This window comes from Pimephales promelas, chromosome 13 (assembly GCF_988280905.1).
Source record: "Pimephales promelas chromosome 13, fPimPro1.hap1.1, whole genome shotgun sequence".
Classification (NCBI taxonomy): domain Eukaryota; kingdom Metazoa; phylum Chordata; class Actinopteri; order Cypriniformes; family Leuciscidae; genus Pimephales; species Pimephales promelas.
Genome location: NC_142781.1, coordinates 2,721,052 through 2,741,352, shown reverse-complemented (window position 1 = coordinate 2,741,352; position 20,301 = coordinate 2,721,052). Strand labels below are relative to the sequence as shown.

General features: G+C 38.0%; 1 protein-coding gene across 20 annotated transcripts in view; it reads left to right on the top strand.

Annotated features, from left to right (window-relative positions):
- Window positions 1-20,301, top strand: part of ptprk (protein tyrosine phosphatase receptor type K) — a 244,359-nt gene that overhangs the window by 191,382 nt on the left and 32,676 nt on the right. For 5 of the 20 annotated variants that reach the window (XM_089118330.1, XM_089118314.1, XM_089118316.1 and 2 more), the window contains 9 exons: window positions 2,436-2,596; window positions 6,336-6,371; window positions 8,913-8,924; window positions 9,084-9,280; window positions 13,074-13,161; window positions 14,833-14,972; window positions 15,116-15,133; window positions 17,650-17,686; window positions 17,999-18,096. In XM_089118330.1, the coding sequence (XP_088974456.1) occupies window positions 2,436-2,596; window positions 6,336-6,371; window positions 8,913-8,924; window positions 9,084-9,280; window positions 13,074-13,161; window positions 14,833-14,972; window positions 15,116-15,133; window positions 17,650-17,686; window positions 17,999-18,096 (787 nt within the window). The remainder of the gene's footprint in view (window positions 1-2,435; window positions 2,597-6,335; window positions 6,372-8,912; window positions 8,925-9,083; window positions 9,281-13,073; window positions 13,162-14,832; window positions 14,973-15,115; window positions 15,134-17,649; window positions 17,687-17,998; window positions 18,097-20,301) is intronic. The other 15 variants (XM_089118325.1, XM_089118321.1, XM_089118318.1 and 12 more) reach the window with 9 other exon arrangements.

Genomic DNA, 20,301 nt, shown 5'->3' with positions numbered 1-20,301 from the left:
TTTTCTTCAGATACAGTAAATCTATATTTTTATGATCTGTTCTGTATTTGCTTTCTCGGATACAACCTACAAAAAAGTTATCAGTATTTTGTCTTGTTTTACACTGAGAAAAAAAAACAGTCTAATTATCCTTAAAACGAGAAAAGAGAAGCAAACCGGCGCACTGTTTTCAGAGCTCACGATTTGTTCATCCTGATCAATATCGTTCATTCGGCCCTTGAACATTTTCTTTAGATTTGCATTCATTTTAGAATATATGTCAAACATTTTTCTGATATTTTCTTGAGAAGATATGTTAATAGAAGTTAAAGATCCTGTTTCCCCAGATAGCAAACTGACATTGAATCAACGTGGAAATATGACATCGAAACAACGTTGATCCGACATTGTTTTGCTCATCGAATTAACGTTGAACCAACGTCAGACGCGCCATTCTTTCAAAACTAACGGAAAATCAACTTGAAATCAACGCGTTGTTTCAACGTTATGAAAGCAAACCAATTTTCGGTTTCATTTAGCTTTGAAGAATGCCGCGTCTGACGTTGGTTCAACGTTAATTCGATGAGCAAAATCAACGTTGTTTCAATGTCATGAGTAGGGTTGGGTATCGAGAATCGAGTATCGATTGGAACCGAGACTAACTTTCCGTTTTTCCCGGAATCGTTCAAAAGTTAAAATTTCGATTTCTAGTTTCGATATTCACAGTCCGCCGAGCGGAAGAAGAAACCGCTGAACAACACCAACGAAGAAGCGTCTACCGGAAGTGTTGGTATAACCACGCGAGTCGAACATGAGTAGCTTACGTCAGCGATCCAAAGTGTGGCTTCACTTTTCTAAAAATAACGAAATCTCGGCAAAATGCAAAATTTGTGTATTTTTACAGGAGTATTTCCTTCAGAAAGGATTATTTTCTTCAGAAAGGCCGTTGGTTAGCTTAACTTTTTTGACCCTGCCTCTTAAAAGAATCGGAATCGAGAATTGTTAGGAACCGGAATCGAAACAAGGAATCGGAATCGGAATCAGAATCGTTCAAATTCAAACGATACCCAACCCTAGTCATGAGAGACGTCGTTTCCACGTTGATTCAATGTCAGTTTGCTGTCTGGGTCTGCGTGTCATGTGACCCTCAACTGGAAAACAAGACAAAAGTGCTGATTAAGAAAATCATTGTTATTGTTATGTTAGTCATAGGGCTGGGTAATAAAAATCGATTTCTCGATATTAATCGATTCTCATTTTTGAGAACCGATATCGATTCTTAAATCTCAAGAATTGATTAGTCATCCTGTTTCATTTGAATGAATGGATCATTGTATCGCGGCTGCGCGCATCCAAAAAAACGCAATAATCTTTGTTTTTTGTTACTATTGATATGAAACAAAGTCTCAAGTTTCAAATTCTGTCCATTTTCTTTAGAAAGTCAGAAACATAAATAAGGTTTTGGCGCTGTGGCGTGAGATCGCTCTGGAGAAGCAGCAGCGCTGATCTCTCTTCCGGCTTAATAATACCAGTTACAGCGCCAAATAAACATGAATGAGCATCTGAAAGTGTGTTAAAGATAGAGTACAACTTATCCAAATCCGGATCATGTCACATTGATTCACTCAATCAGCGTTTCAACCGTGGAAAGACGTCAGTTAAACAGCTTGTAATCAATGTCATGTATCGTCATATTTACCTCAGAAAACCCACATAAACTCGTTAGTCAGCTAGAAAAAATAACTCTAGAGAGGAGCATTTTGCTAAATATATACACCATATTACATATGCATTATAATCTTAATGTTCTATAATATTTAATGCATATTTGAATAAATCTAGCAAGTTTTAATGACAAAAAGTGTAATTTAAGTGTTTGTATAGCTACAAAACAGTTCATTATTACCTTCATATTAGGCTAATGAAGCCTATAGGCTACAACCAGACTCCCATAGTTTACAGCATTAGTTAAGAGATTTGATTTCCTTGAGAAAAATGGCCATTTATTGTAACTGATATCCAAAATAATCGATATTGAATCGAATCGAAACGTAATCGAATCGAATTGCAAGCTTGTGAATCGAAATCGAATCGAATTGTGAAATTTGTCTCAATACCCAGCCCTAGTTAGTCAAATGCTCTTTTTTTACTTATAATCATAGAATTAAGATAATACATTTAGACATAAAATGCCTAATAAATTCTGTGACAGTAAAACTGTCAGGAAGTTTGAACAATCCGAACAGACATGGTTTTATTTCTCTGAATCACGTCCACTAATCTGAAAGTTTTCCTCAAAGTTGTCCTTTACCACGGAACTAAAGCTTTCCCATTGGATCATCCCCGTTTCCTCTCTCCTGTGTTCTGTTTATTCCTACATGTGACTGCTCTGTCTGGGTGAAGGGTTTCCGAGAGCAATAGATCTTCACTGATTCTCTCTTTCGTTGGGTTATCAGGAAGCTGGCCAAGAAGCGCAAGGATGCCATCGGGAACACGCGTCAGGAGATGACACACATGGTGAACTCCATGGACCGCAGTTATGCTGACCAGAGCACTCTGCACGCGGAGGAGCCCGTGTCCGTCACCTTCATGGACTCGCACAACTTCAGCAACCGTTGTGAGTACGCCAGCCCTACACAACAGCACAACGACAGTCAGCTCACAACTTAAAAAAATACATCAGAACCATGGACACCTACATGAAGAGAGTTGATGTGTGTTTATTGGGCGCTAGTGTGTGTGATGAGAACATTTTAGTAGTCTAGATTGTGTACCTCTCTTTATGGATGCTTGTTTCCATCACAGAATCGAAAATAAAAAAGGTAATTGTGACTAAATATCTTACAATTCTGACTTTTTTTCCCTCACAATTGCGTTTACATCATCTGCGTTTACATATGTCTTATAAAGTCAGAATTGTGTGATATGAAGCCAGAATTGCGTAATATAAAATCAGAATTGCGTGTTATAAAGTCAGAATTGCAAGATATAAAGTCAGAATTGCGAGATATAAAGTCAGAATTGCGAGATATAAAGTCAGAATTGTAAGATATAAAGTCAGAATTGTGTGATATAAAGTCAGAATTGTGAGATATAAAGTCAGAATTGTGAGATATAAAGTCAGAATTGCGAGATATAAAGTCAGAATTGTGAGATATAAAGTCAGAATTGCGAGATATAAAGTCAGAATTGCGAGATATAAAGTCAGAATTGTAAGATATAAAGTCAGAATTGTGTGATATAAAGTCAGAATTGTGAGATATAAAGTCAGAATTGTGAGATATAAAGTCAGAATTGCGAGATATAAAGTCAGAATTGCGAGATATAAAGTCAGAATTGTGAGATATAAAGTCAGAATTGTGAGATATAAAGTCAGAATTGCGAGATATAAAGTCAGAATTGCGAGATATAGTCAGAATTGTGAGATATAAAGTCAGAATTGTGAGATATAAAGTCAGAATTGCGAGATATAAAGTCAGAATTGTGAGATATAAAGTCAGAATTGTGAGATATAAAGTCAGAATTGTTAGATATAAAGTCAGAATTGCGAGATATAAAGTCAGAACTGCGAGATATAAAGTCAGAATTGTGAGATATAAAGTCAGAATTGTGAGATATAAAGTCAGAATTGTGAGATATAAAGTCAGAATTGTGAGATATAAAGTCAGAATTGTTAGATATAAAGTCAGAATTGTGAGATATAAAGTCAGAATTGTGAGATATAAAGTCAGAATTGTGAGATATAAAGTCAGAATTGTGAGATATAAAGTCAGAATTGCGAGATATAAAGTCAGAATTGCGAGATATAAAGTCAGAATTGCGAGATATAAAGTCAGAATTGCGAGATATAAAGTCAGAATTGTGAGATATAAAGTCAGAATTGTGAGATATAAAGTCAGAATTGCGAGATATAAAGTCAGAATTGTGAGATATAAAGTCAGAATTGCGAGATATAAAGTCAGAATTGTGAGATATAAAGTCAGAATTGCGAGATATAAAGTCAGAATTGCGAGATATAAAGTCAGAATTGCGAGATATAAAGTCAGAATTGCGAGATATAAAGTCAGAATTGCGAGATATAAAGTCAGAATTGCGAGATATAAAGTCAGAATTGTGAGATATAAAGTCAGAATTGTAAGATATAAAGTCAGAATTGCGAGATATAAAGTCAGAATTATAAGATATAAAGTCAGAATTGTAAGATATAAAGTCAGAATTGCGAGATATAAAGTCAGAATTAAGAGATATAAAGTCAGAATTGCGAGATATAAAGTCAGAATTTTGTAATATAAAGTCAGAATTGCGAGATATAAAGTCAGAATTGCGAGATATAAAGTCAGAATTGCGAGATATAAAGTCAGAATTGTGAGATATAAAGTCAGAATTGTGAGATATAGTCAGAATTGCTAGATATAAAGTCAGAATTGCGAGATATAAAGTCAGAATTGCGAGATATAAAGTCAGAATTGCGAGATATAAAGTCAGAATTGTGAGATATAAAGTCAGAATTGTGAGATATAAAGTCAGAATTGTGAGATATAAAGTCAGAATTGTGAGATATAAAGTCAGAATTGTGAGATATAAAGTCAGAATTGCGAGATATAAAGTCAGAATTGTGAGATATAAAGTCAGAATTGCGAGATATAAAGTCAGAATTGTGAGATATAAAGTCAGAATTGCGTGATATAAAGTCAGAATTGCGAGATATAAAGTCAGAATTGCGAGATATAAAGTCAGAATTGCGAGATATAAAGTCAGAATTGTGAGATATAAAGTCAGAATTGTGAGATATAAAGTCAGAATTGTGAGATATAAAGTCAGAATTGTGAGATATAAAGTCAGAATTGCGAGATAAAAAGTCAGAATTGTGAGATATAAAGTCAGAATTGTGAGATATAAAGTCAGAATTGCGAGATATAAAGTCAGAATTGTGAGATATAAAGTCAGAATTGTGAGATATAAAGTCAGAATTGCGAGATATAAAGTCAGAATTGCGAGATATAAAGTCAGAACTGCGAGATTTGAAGTCAGAATTGCGAGATATAAAGTCAGAATTGCGAGATATAAAGTCAGAATTTTGTAATATAAAGTCAGAATTGCGAGATATAAAGTCAGAATTGCGAGATATAAAGTCAGAATTGTGAGATATAAAGTCAGAATTGCGAGATATAAAGTCAGAATTGTGAGATATAAAGTCAGAATTGTGAGATATAAAGTCAGAATTGTGAGATATAAAGTCAGAATTGCGAGATATAAAGTCAGAATTGCGAGATATAAAGTCAGAATTGCAAGATATAAAGTCAGAATTGCGAGATATAAAGTCAGAATTGCGAGATATAAAGTCAGAACTGCGAGATATAAAGTCAGAATTGCGAGATATAAAGTCAGAATTTTGTAATATAAAGTCAGAATTGCGAGATATAAAGTCAGAATTGTGAGATATAAAGTCAGAATTGTGAGATATAAAGTCAGAATTGCGAGATATAAAGTCAGAATTGTGTGATTTAAAGTCAGAATTGCGAGATATAAAGTCAGAATTGCGAGATATAAAGTCAGAATTGCAAGATATAAAGTCAGAATTGCGAGATATAAAGTCAGAATTGCGAGATATAAAGTCAGAATTGCGAGATATAAAGTCAGAATTGCGAGATATAAAGTCAGAATTTTGTAATATAAAGTCAGAATTGCGAGATATAAAGTCAGAATTGTGAGATATAAAGTCAGAATTGTGAGATATAAAGTCAGAATTGCGAGATATAAAGTCAGAATTGTGTGATTTAAAGTCAGAAATGCGAGATATAAAGTCAGAATTGCGAGATATAAAGTCAGAATTGCGAGATATAAAGTCAGAATTGCGAGATATAAAGTCAGAATTGCGAGATATAAAGTCAGAATTGCGAGATATAAAGTCAGAATTGCAAGATATAAAGTCAGAATTGCGAGATATAAAGTCAGAATTGCGAGATATAAAGTCAGAATTGCAAGATATAAAGTCAGAATTGCGAGATATAAAGTCAGAATTTTGTGATATAAAGTCAGAATTGCATAAAATTCATGAGATTTTATTGTGTGCAGAAACTAGCTGGTATCTCTCAGGTCCAGCGCTAGATCTTGTAATGCCAGTACTGCACCACTGCTGCGTTTCACACCGGTTTTGAAAGCGTCCCTAGTTCAGTTATTAGTAAAGTCTGGGTAGTGTGTGACTCTGCACAATGCACCCGCGTTTAACACGCACTTCTGTTGAATCGTGAGTAAAAGCTCAAGCAGTGAGGTGTGTGACATCAGTTCCTGAACGTCCTCCGCCTCTGAGTTTTGATTGTGTGTGATTTACGATTCCTCTGCATGTTTCTCTGCAGTGCCTAATGATCCTCTCGTGCCGACTGCTGTATTAGGTGAGGACTGATTGTATCGTGTGCACATGTCTGTGACTGGATCACTGGAGTATTCAGTTCAACCGGTCTTACGGCCACCAAGACAACATGAAATCAAATCCACCCGTTTGCTTGCCTTGAACATGGGTCCTATTGTGCACAATTAACTTCTGAATTGACCGTTCTGCCAGCGTAACTAAAGAGGTTTGGGTGGGGACACAATATGATTGGCCAATCAAATCACAGTGAGTAAAGTCAAACCCTGTGCTACGTTAGTTTGCTATTGAAGTGAAAGGTAATTTCATGTTGTCTTTAATTCGCCCATATTTCCTACTAGAAATAAAGCTTGATTCAGGTTGTGTTTGCCTTGAATTGAGCTGAGTACTCCTGCTGCACATAAAGACCTTCATTACCCAGCATGCATCACTCATGTACTGTAGCCCCTCACCATGATCCTGTTGTGTTACGTAGAACGGGGTTTCTCAATCATTTCCACGGGCAGCGCTGTGTCACACACTAAACCCATGTGCCCAGTTGAGTCAATGGCCTCTACTACTAACCAGTCACATCACACGTGTTACCCAGTGTTAACCAGCGTCGCAGCGCATGGAGCCTGTGGGAACGGCTTGAGGACCGTCCCAGAATCTCACAAATGTCTCTTGAGACGACTGTTGCAGTCACTTAAAGGATGGCAATGTGCACACACACACGTTTGCTACCGATGAACCCAAATGCTACCCCTAAAATAAGTGTTTGAACATATATATTTGATGAAAGCCAATGCCAGATGATTCTTAACTCCAATTTCAATTGAGGCAGACGTTTGTTTTGTCAGATTTAGTTTAGTTTCAAAGTTAGTCACTAAACTAAAGTAAACGTGTAATCTGGTCACAGACAGCAGGGAAAACCAACATTAAATGCAAGAAATATGTGATGTGATCATGCATAGCTATGATGACAGAATAAATAAAGCAGAGATACTTGGAAATCAAACACTCAAATCAAATTCCTTTTGACTTTTCCATGGGAATCGCTTGTGAAAAAGAAGAGCACTCAACTATATTGAATTAAAAAAGTTGTTGGATAATATAGCATTAATGAAATGTCAAATAATAGCTGTAAATAATAGTTTTTTAATAATATTGTGTCGTGTTTTATAGAAGTTCACTTATGTTTATGTGTAAAAAAAAATAGGGCTGTGCAAAAATTAATTGTTTACATAATATATTTGTGTGTGCTGTATATAATTATTTTGTATATATAAATACCTATGCATGCATGTATATATTTAATAATTATTTGCACTTAAATTCTGTATATATATATATATAAATACATAATCTATATTATAGAAATACAAATATTTTATATATGAATAACACATTTTCTTAAATATATACATGCATGTGTGTGTATTTATATATACAAAACAATTATACACAGCACACACAAATATATTATGTAAACACAGACTTTTATTTGGATGCAATTAATTTTTGCACAGCCCTAAAAAAAATATTATGTTTAATAAAGTAAAAATAAATGTCTTTTTCATTTTTTAACTTAAATTATAAATGCTTCTCACTATTCAGTTTACACATATTTCAAATTTACATACTAAGAAGTATTGAAGTTGTACTTCAAAAAAGCACTCCCATTCTCAGCTAAATGCATTTAATATGAATTTAAACTACACTGTGGTTTCATTTAATTATAAATACCATGCGATTAAGTGTCCGAAAACAATTTGCACTCGCAATGCTGTAAATGTTTGCAGACACTAAATAAAAATATGTTTTTCACAGTGAAAATGTGTAGTAGTGTTTCCGTAAGAAGTACAGTACTCTTTTAAAAAATGTCTTTTTCACAAGGGATATTAATACATTCCCATTAATAGATGTACATAAATTAGACAGTTGAAAGACTAAATTCTGGAAGCAGAATCAGCTCAGGAAACACTCTTCTGTATGTTTTACCTAAGCGTCATTATTCATACATACACACACACTCTCTCTCTCACACACACACACAGTCAGACCACACGACACTATGAGTGTTCCCGGAGCTCGTAGGATGATGCGGAAACTAAACTGACAGCTTACAAGTAAAGCTATCATGAATCCAGTCATCTGGGTTAACAGTGTCAGATGCAAACACAGAGCTAACAGGACAGAACAGGCTAGAAGATGATGATGATGAAGATGAAGAGTAAATGGTCCCCTAAGGCCACGGCTCTGCTGAAGTGTGAACCAGTCTCTCTGACGTGTGTTCAAAGCTCCGCTCTAAAGTGTGCACTAGTCTGTTGCTTACAACTCATGTCCTGTGGTTTGATTCCTGTCACCAAACTCAGTTCTATTCAGTTTGTGGTGCGGCTTCTGCATCTCCTCAAGTGAAATCTAGAAAACTATCCTCAGTGTGATGTGCCCCCTTCCCCCCCCCCCCGTCTGTGTACATGTTAGTGTACATGTTCAGTCCATATCACCCCATCAGCTGTACTACAGAGCCGTGTGTTTGAGCTGACGCTGAACTAAACAACTCTTTTCTCTCCCGCTGCCCCATAAGTGCCTATCACTGGTAAGTGTGTGTGAAGGAACGCCTCTGTCCTGTGCAGAGTGCTCCCCTCTGGGATTATGAATGCATTCGTGAGGTTCTGCGTGTGTGTTTGTCGAGTCGTTTGAGCTCAGCGTGTGTAAAGGTGAGTGTTGACCTGAAGCTTTCCCCATGCCTCCTCAGACGAGAACCACACGGCGGCGGCGGCGGCGGCGGCGGAGAACAGCAGACTGCTGGATATCCCACGCTACCACTGTGAGGGCACGGAGTCGCCCTATCAGACCGGACAGCTGCACCCCGCCATCCGGGTGGCAGACCTGCTGCAGCACATCAACCTGATGAAGACCTCCGACAGCTACGGCTTCAAGGAGGAGTACGAGGTTAGACTGGGGAGCGCAGGGACGCGGCGGCGCGGAGCTCCACGAGTGTGTCCTGTGTGTCCGATCTGCTCTGCTAGGGTTCATTGTATAGACCCCTTTTCAGTTGGTAAACACTGTGACGTTTTTATGTGGGCGGAGCTTAGGTGGAGGCAGTACGATCCCTCTGGCCGCCTTACTAACGCTAGTTAGCAAGTTAGCTTGTTTCTGTGACAATGACTAGAGAAAATCAGATTTTATCTTAAAGGAGAACTCCGGCGAACAATGAACCTTTGGTCTAATAACACATCGGTACCTAGTCAACCGTTCTCTGAGATTCGTTTTCATGATAATCGAATGTAAAGAGTTTTGTCTCTAAAAACTGTTTAGCGTATAATGATAGTAATGGGGGCATTGACTAAGTAAAAAGAAATCGCTAGTTTATACCACTAACAAGGCTCAAAATAGCCCCACACTAACACAGTAACATAATGAGGGTCCGTACATGCAAAACGAAGCATTGAGAACTTTGTAAGTGTACAGACCGTTTAATAAGAAGATACTTTATGAAGACAGTTCACTTCGCGTATACAGACAGGAGCCATCTTAAAAAATATCTCAATAAGTCGATCCCCAAACGCCATCAGAAGTTTGCTGTCTATTTTGTAGTTTGTTTTGAATGAAATAGAGTGGTGGACTTTGAATTTTTGACAATGGGTCATGTCTCGACGTTTTGACTATTTTAGAATCGCCTGTGACAGCTTTAGACTGGCTGTCTATGGGCATGCACAAACATGTCCTTAAAACAACCCTTAACGTTCATTTTCAAAACTGTGCAACTCACCGAGTGGTTGGTGGTGTTCGTTGATGATTAAAAACAAATATATCAGCGCAATGTATGCGTTCAATCCGTGTTGTTTGCTATTGTGGAACTATTTATTCAGATACCTCACTACCGCGTATAAACTTCCGCTCGATATTTGAGTCTGAAGCGTTAGCACACTCCCGACCACTTGATGGCGACAACCAGGACGCTGTACGGACACTGTGTCTAGCGCACCGGAAAAAAAGTCAGACACAGTCGAATATGGCAAGATGGAGAACCGAGCAAAAAGACTACAACCACATGTAAACAGACCCCTTTCAGTTTTTTCCGGTAGCTAGCGCAGTAATATCAACGAGCACTGAGTCCTCCAGCAGACATCAATGCGATTTTAAAAAATGACAAATAAAACACGACAGAAACGGTATTTCGCTACGCTACTTGTTTCGGGAACATCAACGAACACCACCAACCACTCGGTGAGTTGTACAGTTTTGAAAATGAACGCTAAGGGTTGTTTTAAGGACATGTTTGTGCATGCCCATAGACAGCCAGTCTAAGGCTCTCACAGGCGACTCTAAAATAGTCAAAACGTCGAGACAGGACCCAATGTCAAATTTTCTAAGTCCACCACTCTATTTCATTCAAAACAAACTACAAAATAGACTCAAGGTGTTAAATACCGGAATTATCCTTTAATGTGTAAGGTCACTCAGTGTCCAGGACCGCGATTGTTATTTCCAAAAGTTATTTTTAACGGACAGAACCAGATTGGCCGACGCGTAGCCTTCACACGCTCACTCAATGCATGGATGATCTGACAGGATTAACGTACGTTACCTCAGATGAGTGGCCTGACTTCTACACCGATCGTAAAGAGAAACTGAGGGCATATAAATCGTTAGATGCCTATATGGTCCTGTACAAGACTTGTGTGTATGATCCACAGTTCTGCGCCGAGACGACCACAATGTAAACAGTGACATTACGGTGCGATTTTAATGATGTGAATATTTTCTAGAAATAAAAATTCCAGATACAGCATATTCATTTTTCATCGATTCTTACACCAAACAACACAATAAGATGACATTTAATAATAATAAAAGTAATTTAAGCTCCTTATTATGTAGCTGAATTTGTGCTGTTTTGTATTGGCCGCCTCTAGTTTTCACTTTGTTTTGCCTCCAGCTAGCGCCGTGACGTAACTGTGACGTCGGCGCAAAAGGGGTCTATAGGCGAAACAAAGGCCTCGATATACTCACGGCCAAGATCTTCTTCATACGGGTCAAAAGACGTTTGAGATTCGTTTGTAGCGAAGTGCTGTTAGCGAACATCCCGCCTCCGTTCACTCTGCTGAGAGTGACGCCCGGCTCCGCGTGACCTTTGTGTAGTGTGCACCGCCGTAGGGCCCAAATTATATTTTTAAAGGGATAGTTCACTTTGAAATTAATTTTTGATATGTTTTATCTTCCCTCAAGGGGATCCGAGATGTAGGTGTCTTTGTTTCCACAGTATTTTCAATTTTGACATTTTTCAGTCAAACCGTTGTTGTCTATCAGTCATACACTGGAGGCTAAGGGGGTCCACCAAAGAGCAGCACAGAGAAGTCCAAATTAAACATGATTTAATGACTCGTAAATGTAAGTACACACTGATGGCCTAAGACACGAGAAAACGAACAGTATTTATATCGTTTTTACCTCGTGTAATCCAAGTGATCTGAATCAGTTGTTCAATGTCCAACTGAAGCGAACTGAATCAGTTCAATGTTATGCCGGAAGTGATCGCTTGCGTGTGACGTCACTCAATGTTTACACAGAGATTTCGGAAGTTTTACCGTTTACTAAACATATTTAGATATACCGAAATCGTCTTCCATTGCGGTTTCCCGTATATCTAAATATGTTTACTGAAAGGTAAAACTTCGGAAATCTCTGTATAAACAAAGAGTGACGTCGGCGCGCAAGCGATCACTTCCAGCGCATGCGCAGACCGTGCCGTCAGATCATTTTGTCATGGCTGTGGCTACAAGAGGTAAAAACGAAATAAATACTGTTGGTTTTCTCACACAAACCGCTCGTTTCGTGTCTTAGGCCATCAATGTGTACTTACATTTACGAGTCATTAAATCATGTTTAATTTGGACTTCTCTGTGCTGCTCTTTGGTGGACCCCCTTAGCCTCCAGTGTATGACTGATAGACAACAACGGTTTGACTGAAAAATGTCAAAATTGAAAATACTGTGGAAACAAAGACACCTACATCTTGGAAGCCCTTGAGGTGAGCTAAAACATATAAAAAATTAATTTCAAAGTGAACTATCCCTTTAATGTGATTCAAACTTTAAAAGTGCCTTTAAAATAAAAGCAATTGGAAATATCCTTGAACATGGAAAGCAATAGAAATGAACTGAGTTTTGGGAGTGAGCCGGGTTGAATTATATTTCCCCTGGTAGATAAACGTCCCTGATGTCTGTGTGTTTCCTCAGTGTTTAAAGCAATGGACGCTGGTTGTAATAGGATGGAACAAATATTATGAACAAATGAACATTTAATTTGCGTATTATTAATTCAATCATTATTTAAAAACAAAATGTTCTAGAGCTTCTGTGACACTGATGTAAATATGTGCCTATAAACACACAATAAAAATGCGGTGAGAAAGCGTCGGATCATTGTTTTCCCCAGCTCTGTGATTCAGCACTCCAGTCTCGTAATGTTTATTCATACAGCACTTTATACTGTAGATTGCTGTAAAGCAGCAGTTTTACTGTATTAAACATGAAAAACAGTGTCGGTCACAATTACAGCTTCAGTTTCTACTATAAAGCGGTTCTCCGGGGTGTTCATGTTACTCGCGCCTGACCTCGACGATAGAAATGAGCCTGAGAAGATTTACACCTCAGAGAGGGCGGAGCCTCAGAGCCACGCCCCCCTATTACATCGTCACGATGATTCAATGATGTACAATAACCATTTCTCTGTTCTCCAGAGCTTCTTTGAGGGCCAGTCTGCTTCATGGGATGCAGCAAAGAAAGAGCAAAATCGAACGAAGAATCGATATGGGAACATCATTGCATGTAAGAGTGTATGATATCTCTCTAAAGAACTGGCTGCCCACACTACGTTTTTCTCTACGTCCACAGACAGTTTTATAGTCATTAAAGGGATACTCCTCTTTTTTTTTTTGGAAATAGGCTCATTTTACCACTCCCCCAGAGTTGGGTTTTACCGTTTTTGAATGTATTCAACGGATTTTTTTATATTTAGAAGAATTTCAGTAACCAGACAGTTTCTGGACCAGAAACTGTCTGATTACTGATATTCTTCTAAATATATATAAAAAAAACGACTGAATGGATTCGAAAACGGTAAAACTCGACTGTTTAACTCTGGGGGAGTGGTAAAATGAGCCTATTTCCAAAAAAAGGGGGAGTATTCTCAAAAGGTAAACATCTGGATGCTTTATGCCTGGTTCAGATTACACGATTTTTTTGTCTGTTACGATAGTTAAGGTGTCAGATTACGCGATTTTGACTCCTAAATTCTTGTCGTGTCGTGGACAAGACACATGTCAGACTACATGTTGCTTCCTGACCCGTCTTTAACGGCGCGCGTGATGTCATCGAGAAGGCGAAACTAGTAGCGAGCGACTTCGAATGAACGTAAACAATCAATGGATGAAGCGGTGAGTGTTGTATTGGCTGTCCTGTGTTCAGAAAAAAGTAAAGTAAGAAAGAAAAGCCGACAATGGACACGTTCCTGGATTGCTGGAAGAGGACAGTGTGGGCTGTCGATTTGGGATGGGCAGCGATTAATTGCTAGCAAAATAAAAGTTTGTGTTTACATAATATATGTGTGTGTAGTGTGTATAATTAATTTGTATATAGAAATACCCACACATGCATGTATATATTTAAGAAAAATTTGTTATTAATATGTCAAATATTTATATTTATATATAATAGTAATTATGTATAAATATATATAAAGTATATATACATGCAAATATTTCTTAAATATATACATGCATGTGTATTTATTTATATACAAATTAATTATACACACTACACACACATATATTATGTAAACAGTAAACACAAACTTTTATTTTGCTAACGATTAATCGCGATTAATCGTTGCCCATCCCTACTGTCGATCCTCCAAAGAGAACTTGAGGTAAAATATTGTTTTCTTATATATTTTTACTTTTAGTTTTAACGTTAGCACCATCGTCTCTCTTTCGTTGTGTACGGAAACGCTTCTGTGCTCCTATTGGTCAACCTCACAAATGTGACGGAACCGTCGTGGACGAGCGTTAAAAATATTAAACACGCTAGTCTTTTTGTCGTGATGTCGTGTAGCATCGCAGACGCGACGTAGGTTGTCGCCCACTATGACACACTATACAATCGAATCTTGCGTCCCGACGGCCGTTGTCGTTTACGAATCCCCGCGACACCCTACGTCAAACGGATCGTGCCAAAATCGTGTAATCTGAACCAGGCTTAATGGCCACGAAGATAACGTCACCAAGCAAATAATCATAAAAAACATACATCATTTGTATGACTCTTGAGGTGAAATATGACCAGAACATGTCTTCATGAGGTTCACCCTGCCGGAACTTAAAATGGCGGCACCGGAGAGCCGTTATTAGCATTGAGAATGCATGTGTTGCGTAGCTCACATCCAGCGAGCCTAGAGAAAGCAAGTGTTTTACCCTGACTTTGCTCTGTTTGGCGCTGTAGACGATCATTCTCGAGTGATCCTGCAGCCAATGGAAGACGACCCCTCGTCCGACTACATAAATGCCAACTACATTGATGTAAGTGGCGATGCCGCCTCCTCCTCCATTGGCGAACGTGTGAGAAACGTCTCTCCCTCCCTCGTATGTGAGGTCTTTTATGCATGCCTTTGTCTCAACTATACTCAATTTACAGCTTTCTTTTCTTCCTTGTTGGAGGTGCTTGCTGACTCACTGACATTGTTGTGCTCTCTCTCACTCTTGTGCGGTTGGTTTGGGGGCGGTAGATTTGGCTGTACAGGGATGTAAGTATCACTGTAGGGCACATTCACATTCACACACCCTCTCTGTGTCACCCATCCATCAGCATGCGCTCTCTCTCTCTCTCTCTCTCTCTCTCTCTCTCTCCGCACGACACACACTGCTGCTTCTCCTCATGCTCTGTGCTCGTGGATGTTCACACCCCTGGCCTGTGTTTTAGTTAACCCTCATGATTTTGGTGTTGTGTGTTTTGCTGGGAGGGGGGGGATGATGTCGGGTCTCCCCGCAGTGTGTGTTTGATTCTGTTTGAAATTGTGGTGTGGATTACGAGTGTCATAACTTGGAAAACCTAACTATTAAAAACCTCATTTAGTTCAGGGCTTGACATTAACACCCGCCAACCCAACCCACCAAATGTGTGTGTATTTCAGAAGTTGTGTGTAACACGGTCACTCCTACTTGCCACTTTGGCGGGTTGAAATTGATATCTAATACATGCATTTTTCAATTGTAGTCTTTTAAAAAGGCATCTGAAATAATAAAGTGCAATGTAATGTTGTCTAAAATAGTGATTTTTCGATACATATCGATTAGGGCTGGGTAATAAATATCGATTTCTCGATTTTAATCGATTCTCATTTTTACGAACCGATATCGATTCTTAAATCTCAAGAATCGATTAGTCATCCTGTTTCATTTGAATGAATGAGAGATTTTATCGCGGCTGCGCGCATGCAACAAATCGCAGTAATCTTTGTCCTTTGTTACTATTGATATGAAACAAAGTCTCAATTTTCAAATTACGTCCATTTTCTTTAGAAATTCAAAAACATAAATAGCGTTTTGTCGCTGTGGCGTGAGATCGCTCTGGAGAAGCAGCAGCGCTGATCTCTCTTCCGGCTTAATAATACCAGTCACAGCGCCAAATAAACATGAATGAGCATCTGAAAGTGTGTTAAAGATAGAGTACAACTTATCGAAATCCGGATCATGTCACATTGATTCACTGAATCAGCGTTTCAACCGTGGAAAGACGTCAGTTAAACAGCTTGTAATCAATGTCATGTATCGTCATATTTACCTCAGAAAACCCACATAAACTCGAGTCAGCTAGAAAAAATAACTCCAGAGAGGAGCATTTTGCTAAATATATACACCATATTACATATGCATTATAATCTTAATGTTCTTCAATATTTAATGCATGTTTGAATAAATCTGGCAAGTTTTTATGACAGCCACCATTTAAATGTTTATATTTCATATAATCTTCTTATTATAAAAATAAATAAAAGTGTAATTTAAGTGTTTGTGTAGCTACAAAACAGTTCATTATTACCTTCATATTAGGCTAATGAAGCCTATAGGCTACAACTAGACTCCCATAGTTTACAGCATTAGTTAAGAGATTTGATTCCCTTGAGAAAATTTGCCATTTATTGTTACTGATATCCAAAATAATCGATATTGAATCGAATCGGAATCGAAATCGAATCGAATTGCAAGCTTGTGAATCGAAAGCGAATCGAATTGTGAAATTTGTCTCAATACCCAGCCCTAGTATCGATACTGAAATATGCGCTTTCTTATATGGGCTTGAATATTAGCGTGGGATTGTGTGTATTGCACATAATTTGACTCATTCTTGCAGATTTTGTGTGGCACATGTAGTCTCTCAGTGATCATTGAGTTATTTTTCACTGCTTACTGAGCTTGAATAGTCCAATACACACAAAATAAAGTCCAAATCTTGGCAACTATTCACGTAAACACAAGTGAATGTAAACAGTCTAGAAAGAAAACGCATGTGTAACAGTGTAATAGTGCGTCAGGTCTTAAAGTGACAGTAGCCTAATAAACCTGCAGTCAAATAGAGTGCCGAAGTGATGACGTCACTTTGTAGGACAACTCGGAAGCTAGCGGCGCATGGGTTCCCTCGGTCGAAAAGCAATGCATTTTCCCCATAGACTTTTGGAAAATCGCAAAAAATAAGATCTGTGTTTAACAAAGAGTTGTGACCCTTACACGTTTTGTCTAGCAAGATAATCTTTACAAGTTAATCCAAAATTTATACATTTTGAAGCCTACATAAAAATAAAAAAAAAACACAATCAGACACAATAAAGTTTAAAAAAAAACACAAGCAGGTTATAACTGTGTGTTCTATGTCATAGATCAAAACGTGAATATATTTAGAGGCTTTGTTCACCACAGACCTTATTTCAGGCGATTTAGCAAAAACCCATTCAAAAATCCCGAGCGAGGGAACCGTAGTGCTAAAATGCTAACTCACTTCCGCGTTTTGGCCTACAGAGTGACGTCGTAACTTCGGCACTCTATTATGAGATCATATAAAAAAGTTTTTCCCCATGGTATCTTTGTAAACGAGTAGTCCCTGTGGAAAACCACTAGTCACAGTGTCCGGTGAGCAACAAAGTTAATGTCAAGCCCTGGTGGCCCACTGTAAAAGTGAATTAATCTCAGATGACTCGATTGTATTCAAGATTGTACTCCGTCTTTCATAGTTGTGACTAAATCCTCGTTTGTGTTTCTCTCGCAGGGATACCAAAGGCCCAGCCATTACATTGCAACTCAAGGTAAATGAGAACTGTGAAAATACTGCTTTCTTTATTGCCAAGAACATAAACGGACAGGTGCTTAAATAATACAACGAGACGTTTGGAAAGTGTGTATGCTCTTAAATCTAAAAGTTTTAGCGAGTATCATTCTAACTGTTTACTGGTGTAAAAACAGATGACTGTCTAAAATGATATCTTCACTCGTGTACCATTATAATACGAGCACATTCTGCACTACATCACACTGTATTCGACTTCAGCCAGCATGGCTGGATCTTTCACAAAAGCATGCATTAAAGAAATAAAGCCCGAGCTTGGTGCCGCCCACAGGCCCAGTCCACGAGACGGTGTACGACTTCTGGAGGATGATCTGGCAGGAGCAGTCGGCCTGTATCGTCATGGTAACCAACCTAGTGGAGGTGGGCCGGGTATGTCACTATACTGCCTGCTGAGGGGCCGTCCCGTGTGTGTGTGTGTTTGCTCTGTGATGTGACCTGAAGGCCCCAGCCTGCACAAACCCTTTAGAAGAGTGAGCCAGGACTAGTAATCGAGAACAAAAAGCCTGTCGGTCACAGGTCACCATTCAGCCCAAAATCTAAAGAAAGAAAACACTCATTTTTGGCACTTCTCAAAGGGTTGATGCATGTGTATGAATTTTGTATATGTTTGCATGTTTTGTTAAATGGTATCATCATGCACAAGTGAGTGCATATGAAAAGATGTTAACACTTTTCAATAAGGTTCAATAGTTAACATGAGATAAGAATGAACAATACTTCAGCAGCTCTTATTCATCTACTTTCAACAATTACTGATACATTATCAAAACCAAATGTGGTATTTTTTAACATTAATGCACTGTGAACACACTGTATTTTGATCAACTAACATTAACAAAGATTAGGGATGCACCGATATGAAAATTTTGGCCGATGCCGATAACCGATAATTCTTTATATTTGAAAGCCGATAACCGATATATCGGCCGATAAACTTAAATCCAAATTTTTATCAAATTTTTGAGAGCCTGATTACAAAAACAAAAGTCTCACAATTAAATCCATGTCCCAAGCGCACGATTATAATGATGTTCTCATTATAGTGTTGTATAGCCGATATGACAGATGTTGTCCCGAACCAGATTTTCATTTTTTGAAGAGATTTCAATCATATTTCAAGAAATTCAAAAGCATAAACAGTGCTCAACAAGTGTGAATAATACATTATTTATCGGCTTTAATATATCGGCAAAATTTTCTTACCAGGCCAATAACGAAAACATTAAAAATGAACATATATCGGCCGATACCGATATGCTGGCCGATATATCGTGCATCCCTAACAAAGATTAATTAATACTGTGACAAATGTATTCCTCATTGTTAGTTAATACATTAATGAACCTTATTGTAAAGTGTTACCGAGATGATTTCACAGCAGTCTTTGGCCCGGTTTCACACACCAGGATTAGGCTTTAGTTCAGTTAAGACATTCACATTGTCATGAATTTCAGGATGAACCCAATAGCAGACAGTTTATAGAACACACAAGGTTTATTGAGGACAAAAACAGGAATGAGGGGGAAAAAGAAACAAATAATAATGACTCTAGACTTCAGACTTGACAATAAACTACACAAGATCTACACTCTTAGATGAAATGGTACTATTTAGAACCAGAAATGGTTCCATCCCCCGCTTCATATATGGAACTCCAAAATGGTTCTATATAGAGCCATTTTTTTGGTAAAAGGTTCTATTGGCCAAGTATGGAACCCCAGGGTTCTATATAGAACCCTTTTTTTAAGAGTGTATAGAACCTTTTAGGGGGTTCCAAGTATGTAGCGCTGATAGAACCTTTTAAGGTTCTATATAGAACCTTTTCTTCTAAGAGTGTAACAGCCAATACAAGATAACTACTTCACTAAACACAACTCTTGACAAAGTACTCGCAGGTATAAAACAAAGTTTGACAATGAACCGGCACAGGACAGCACACACAAGTGGAGAAACTAACGAAAGGAACTAGGGATTGACGACAAGACAAGGATAACAAGGGGACGGGGTAACGTAACGAACAACACAAGCACATGACCCAAACAACAGGCCATGCGCTTGTATGCAAAACATGATTCTGTCATGATCCTGTCTCAAAACTTGAGAAAATCAAGGACACTAAGGCAGAATCAGGACACACATGGCTTTTATAAACGTGCCTTAGAAAAACACATTATTTGTGTGCATCTTCAGACCAAACTATGACACTGACATATTTTAAGAGATGCTTTCAGTTAAAACAACATGAGTTTTAATCTCGATCTAGGCTTAATCTTTCCCTGTGAAACTGGGGGTTTATGACACAAAAATGATCATTGGACTGAACATCTCAAGCAGGATTTACCATTTTTTACAATCACTTTGCTACTATTTTCAGAACCTTGATTTTTCAAAACTCTAGACAAAACGTTTATCACTTGTAACACAGGCTGTCTAATGTTCAAAACATTGCGTTGAGCGTTCACATCTTTAAAGAAATCTTGCACTTGCACAATCATTAGTTCAAAAAACAAATTTACTGTGAAATACCATTGAAACATAACTGTCATGATTTACTGTAAACATGGAAGTAGAGCC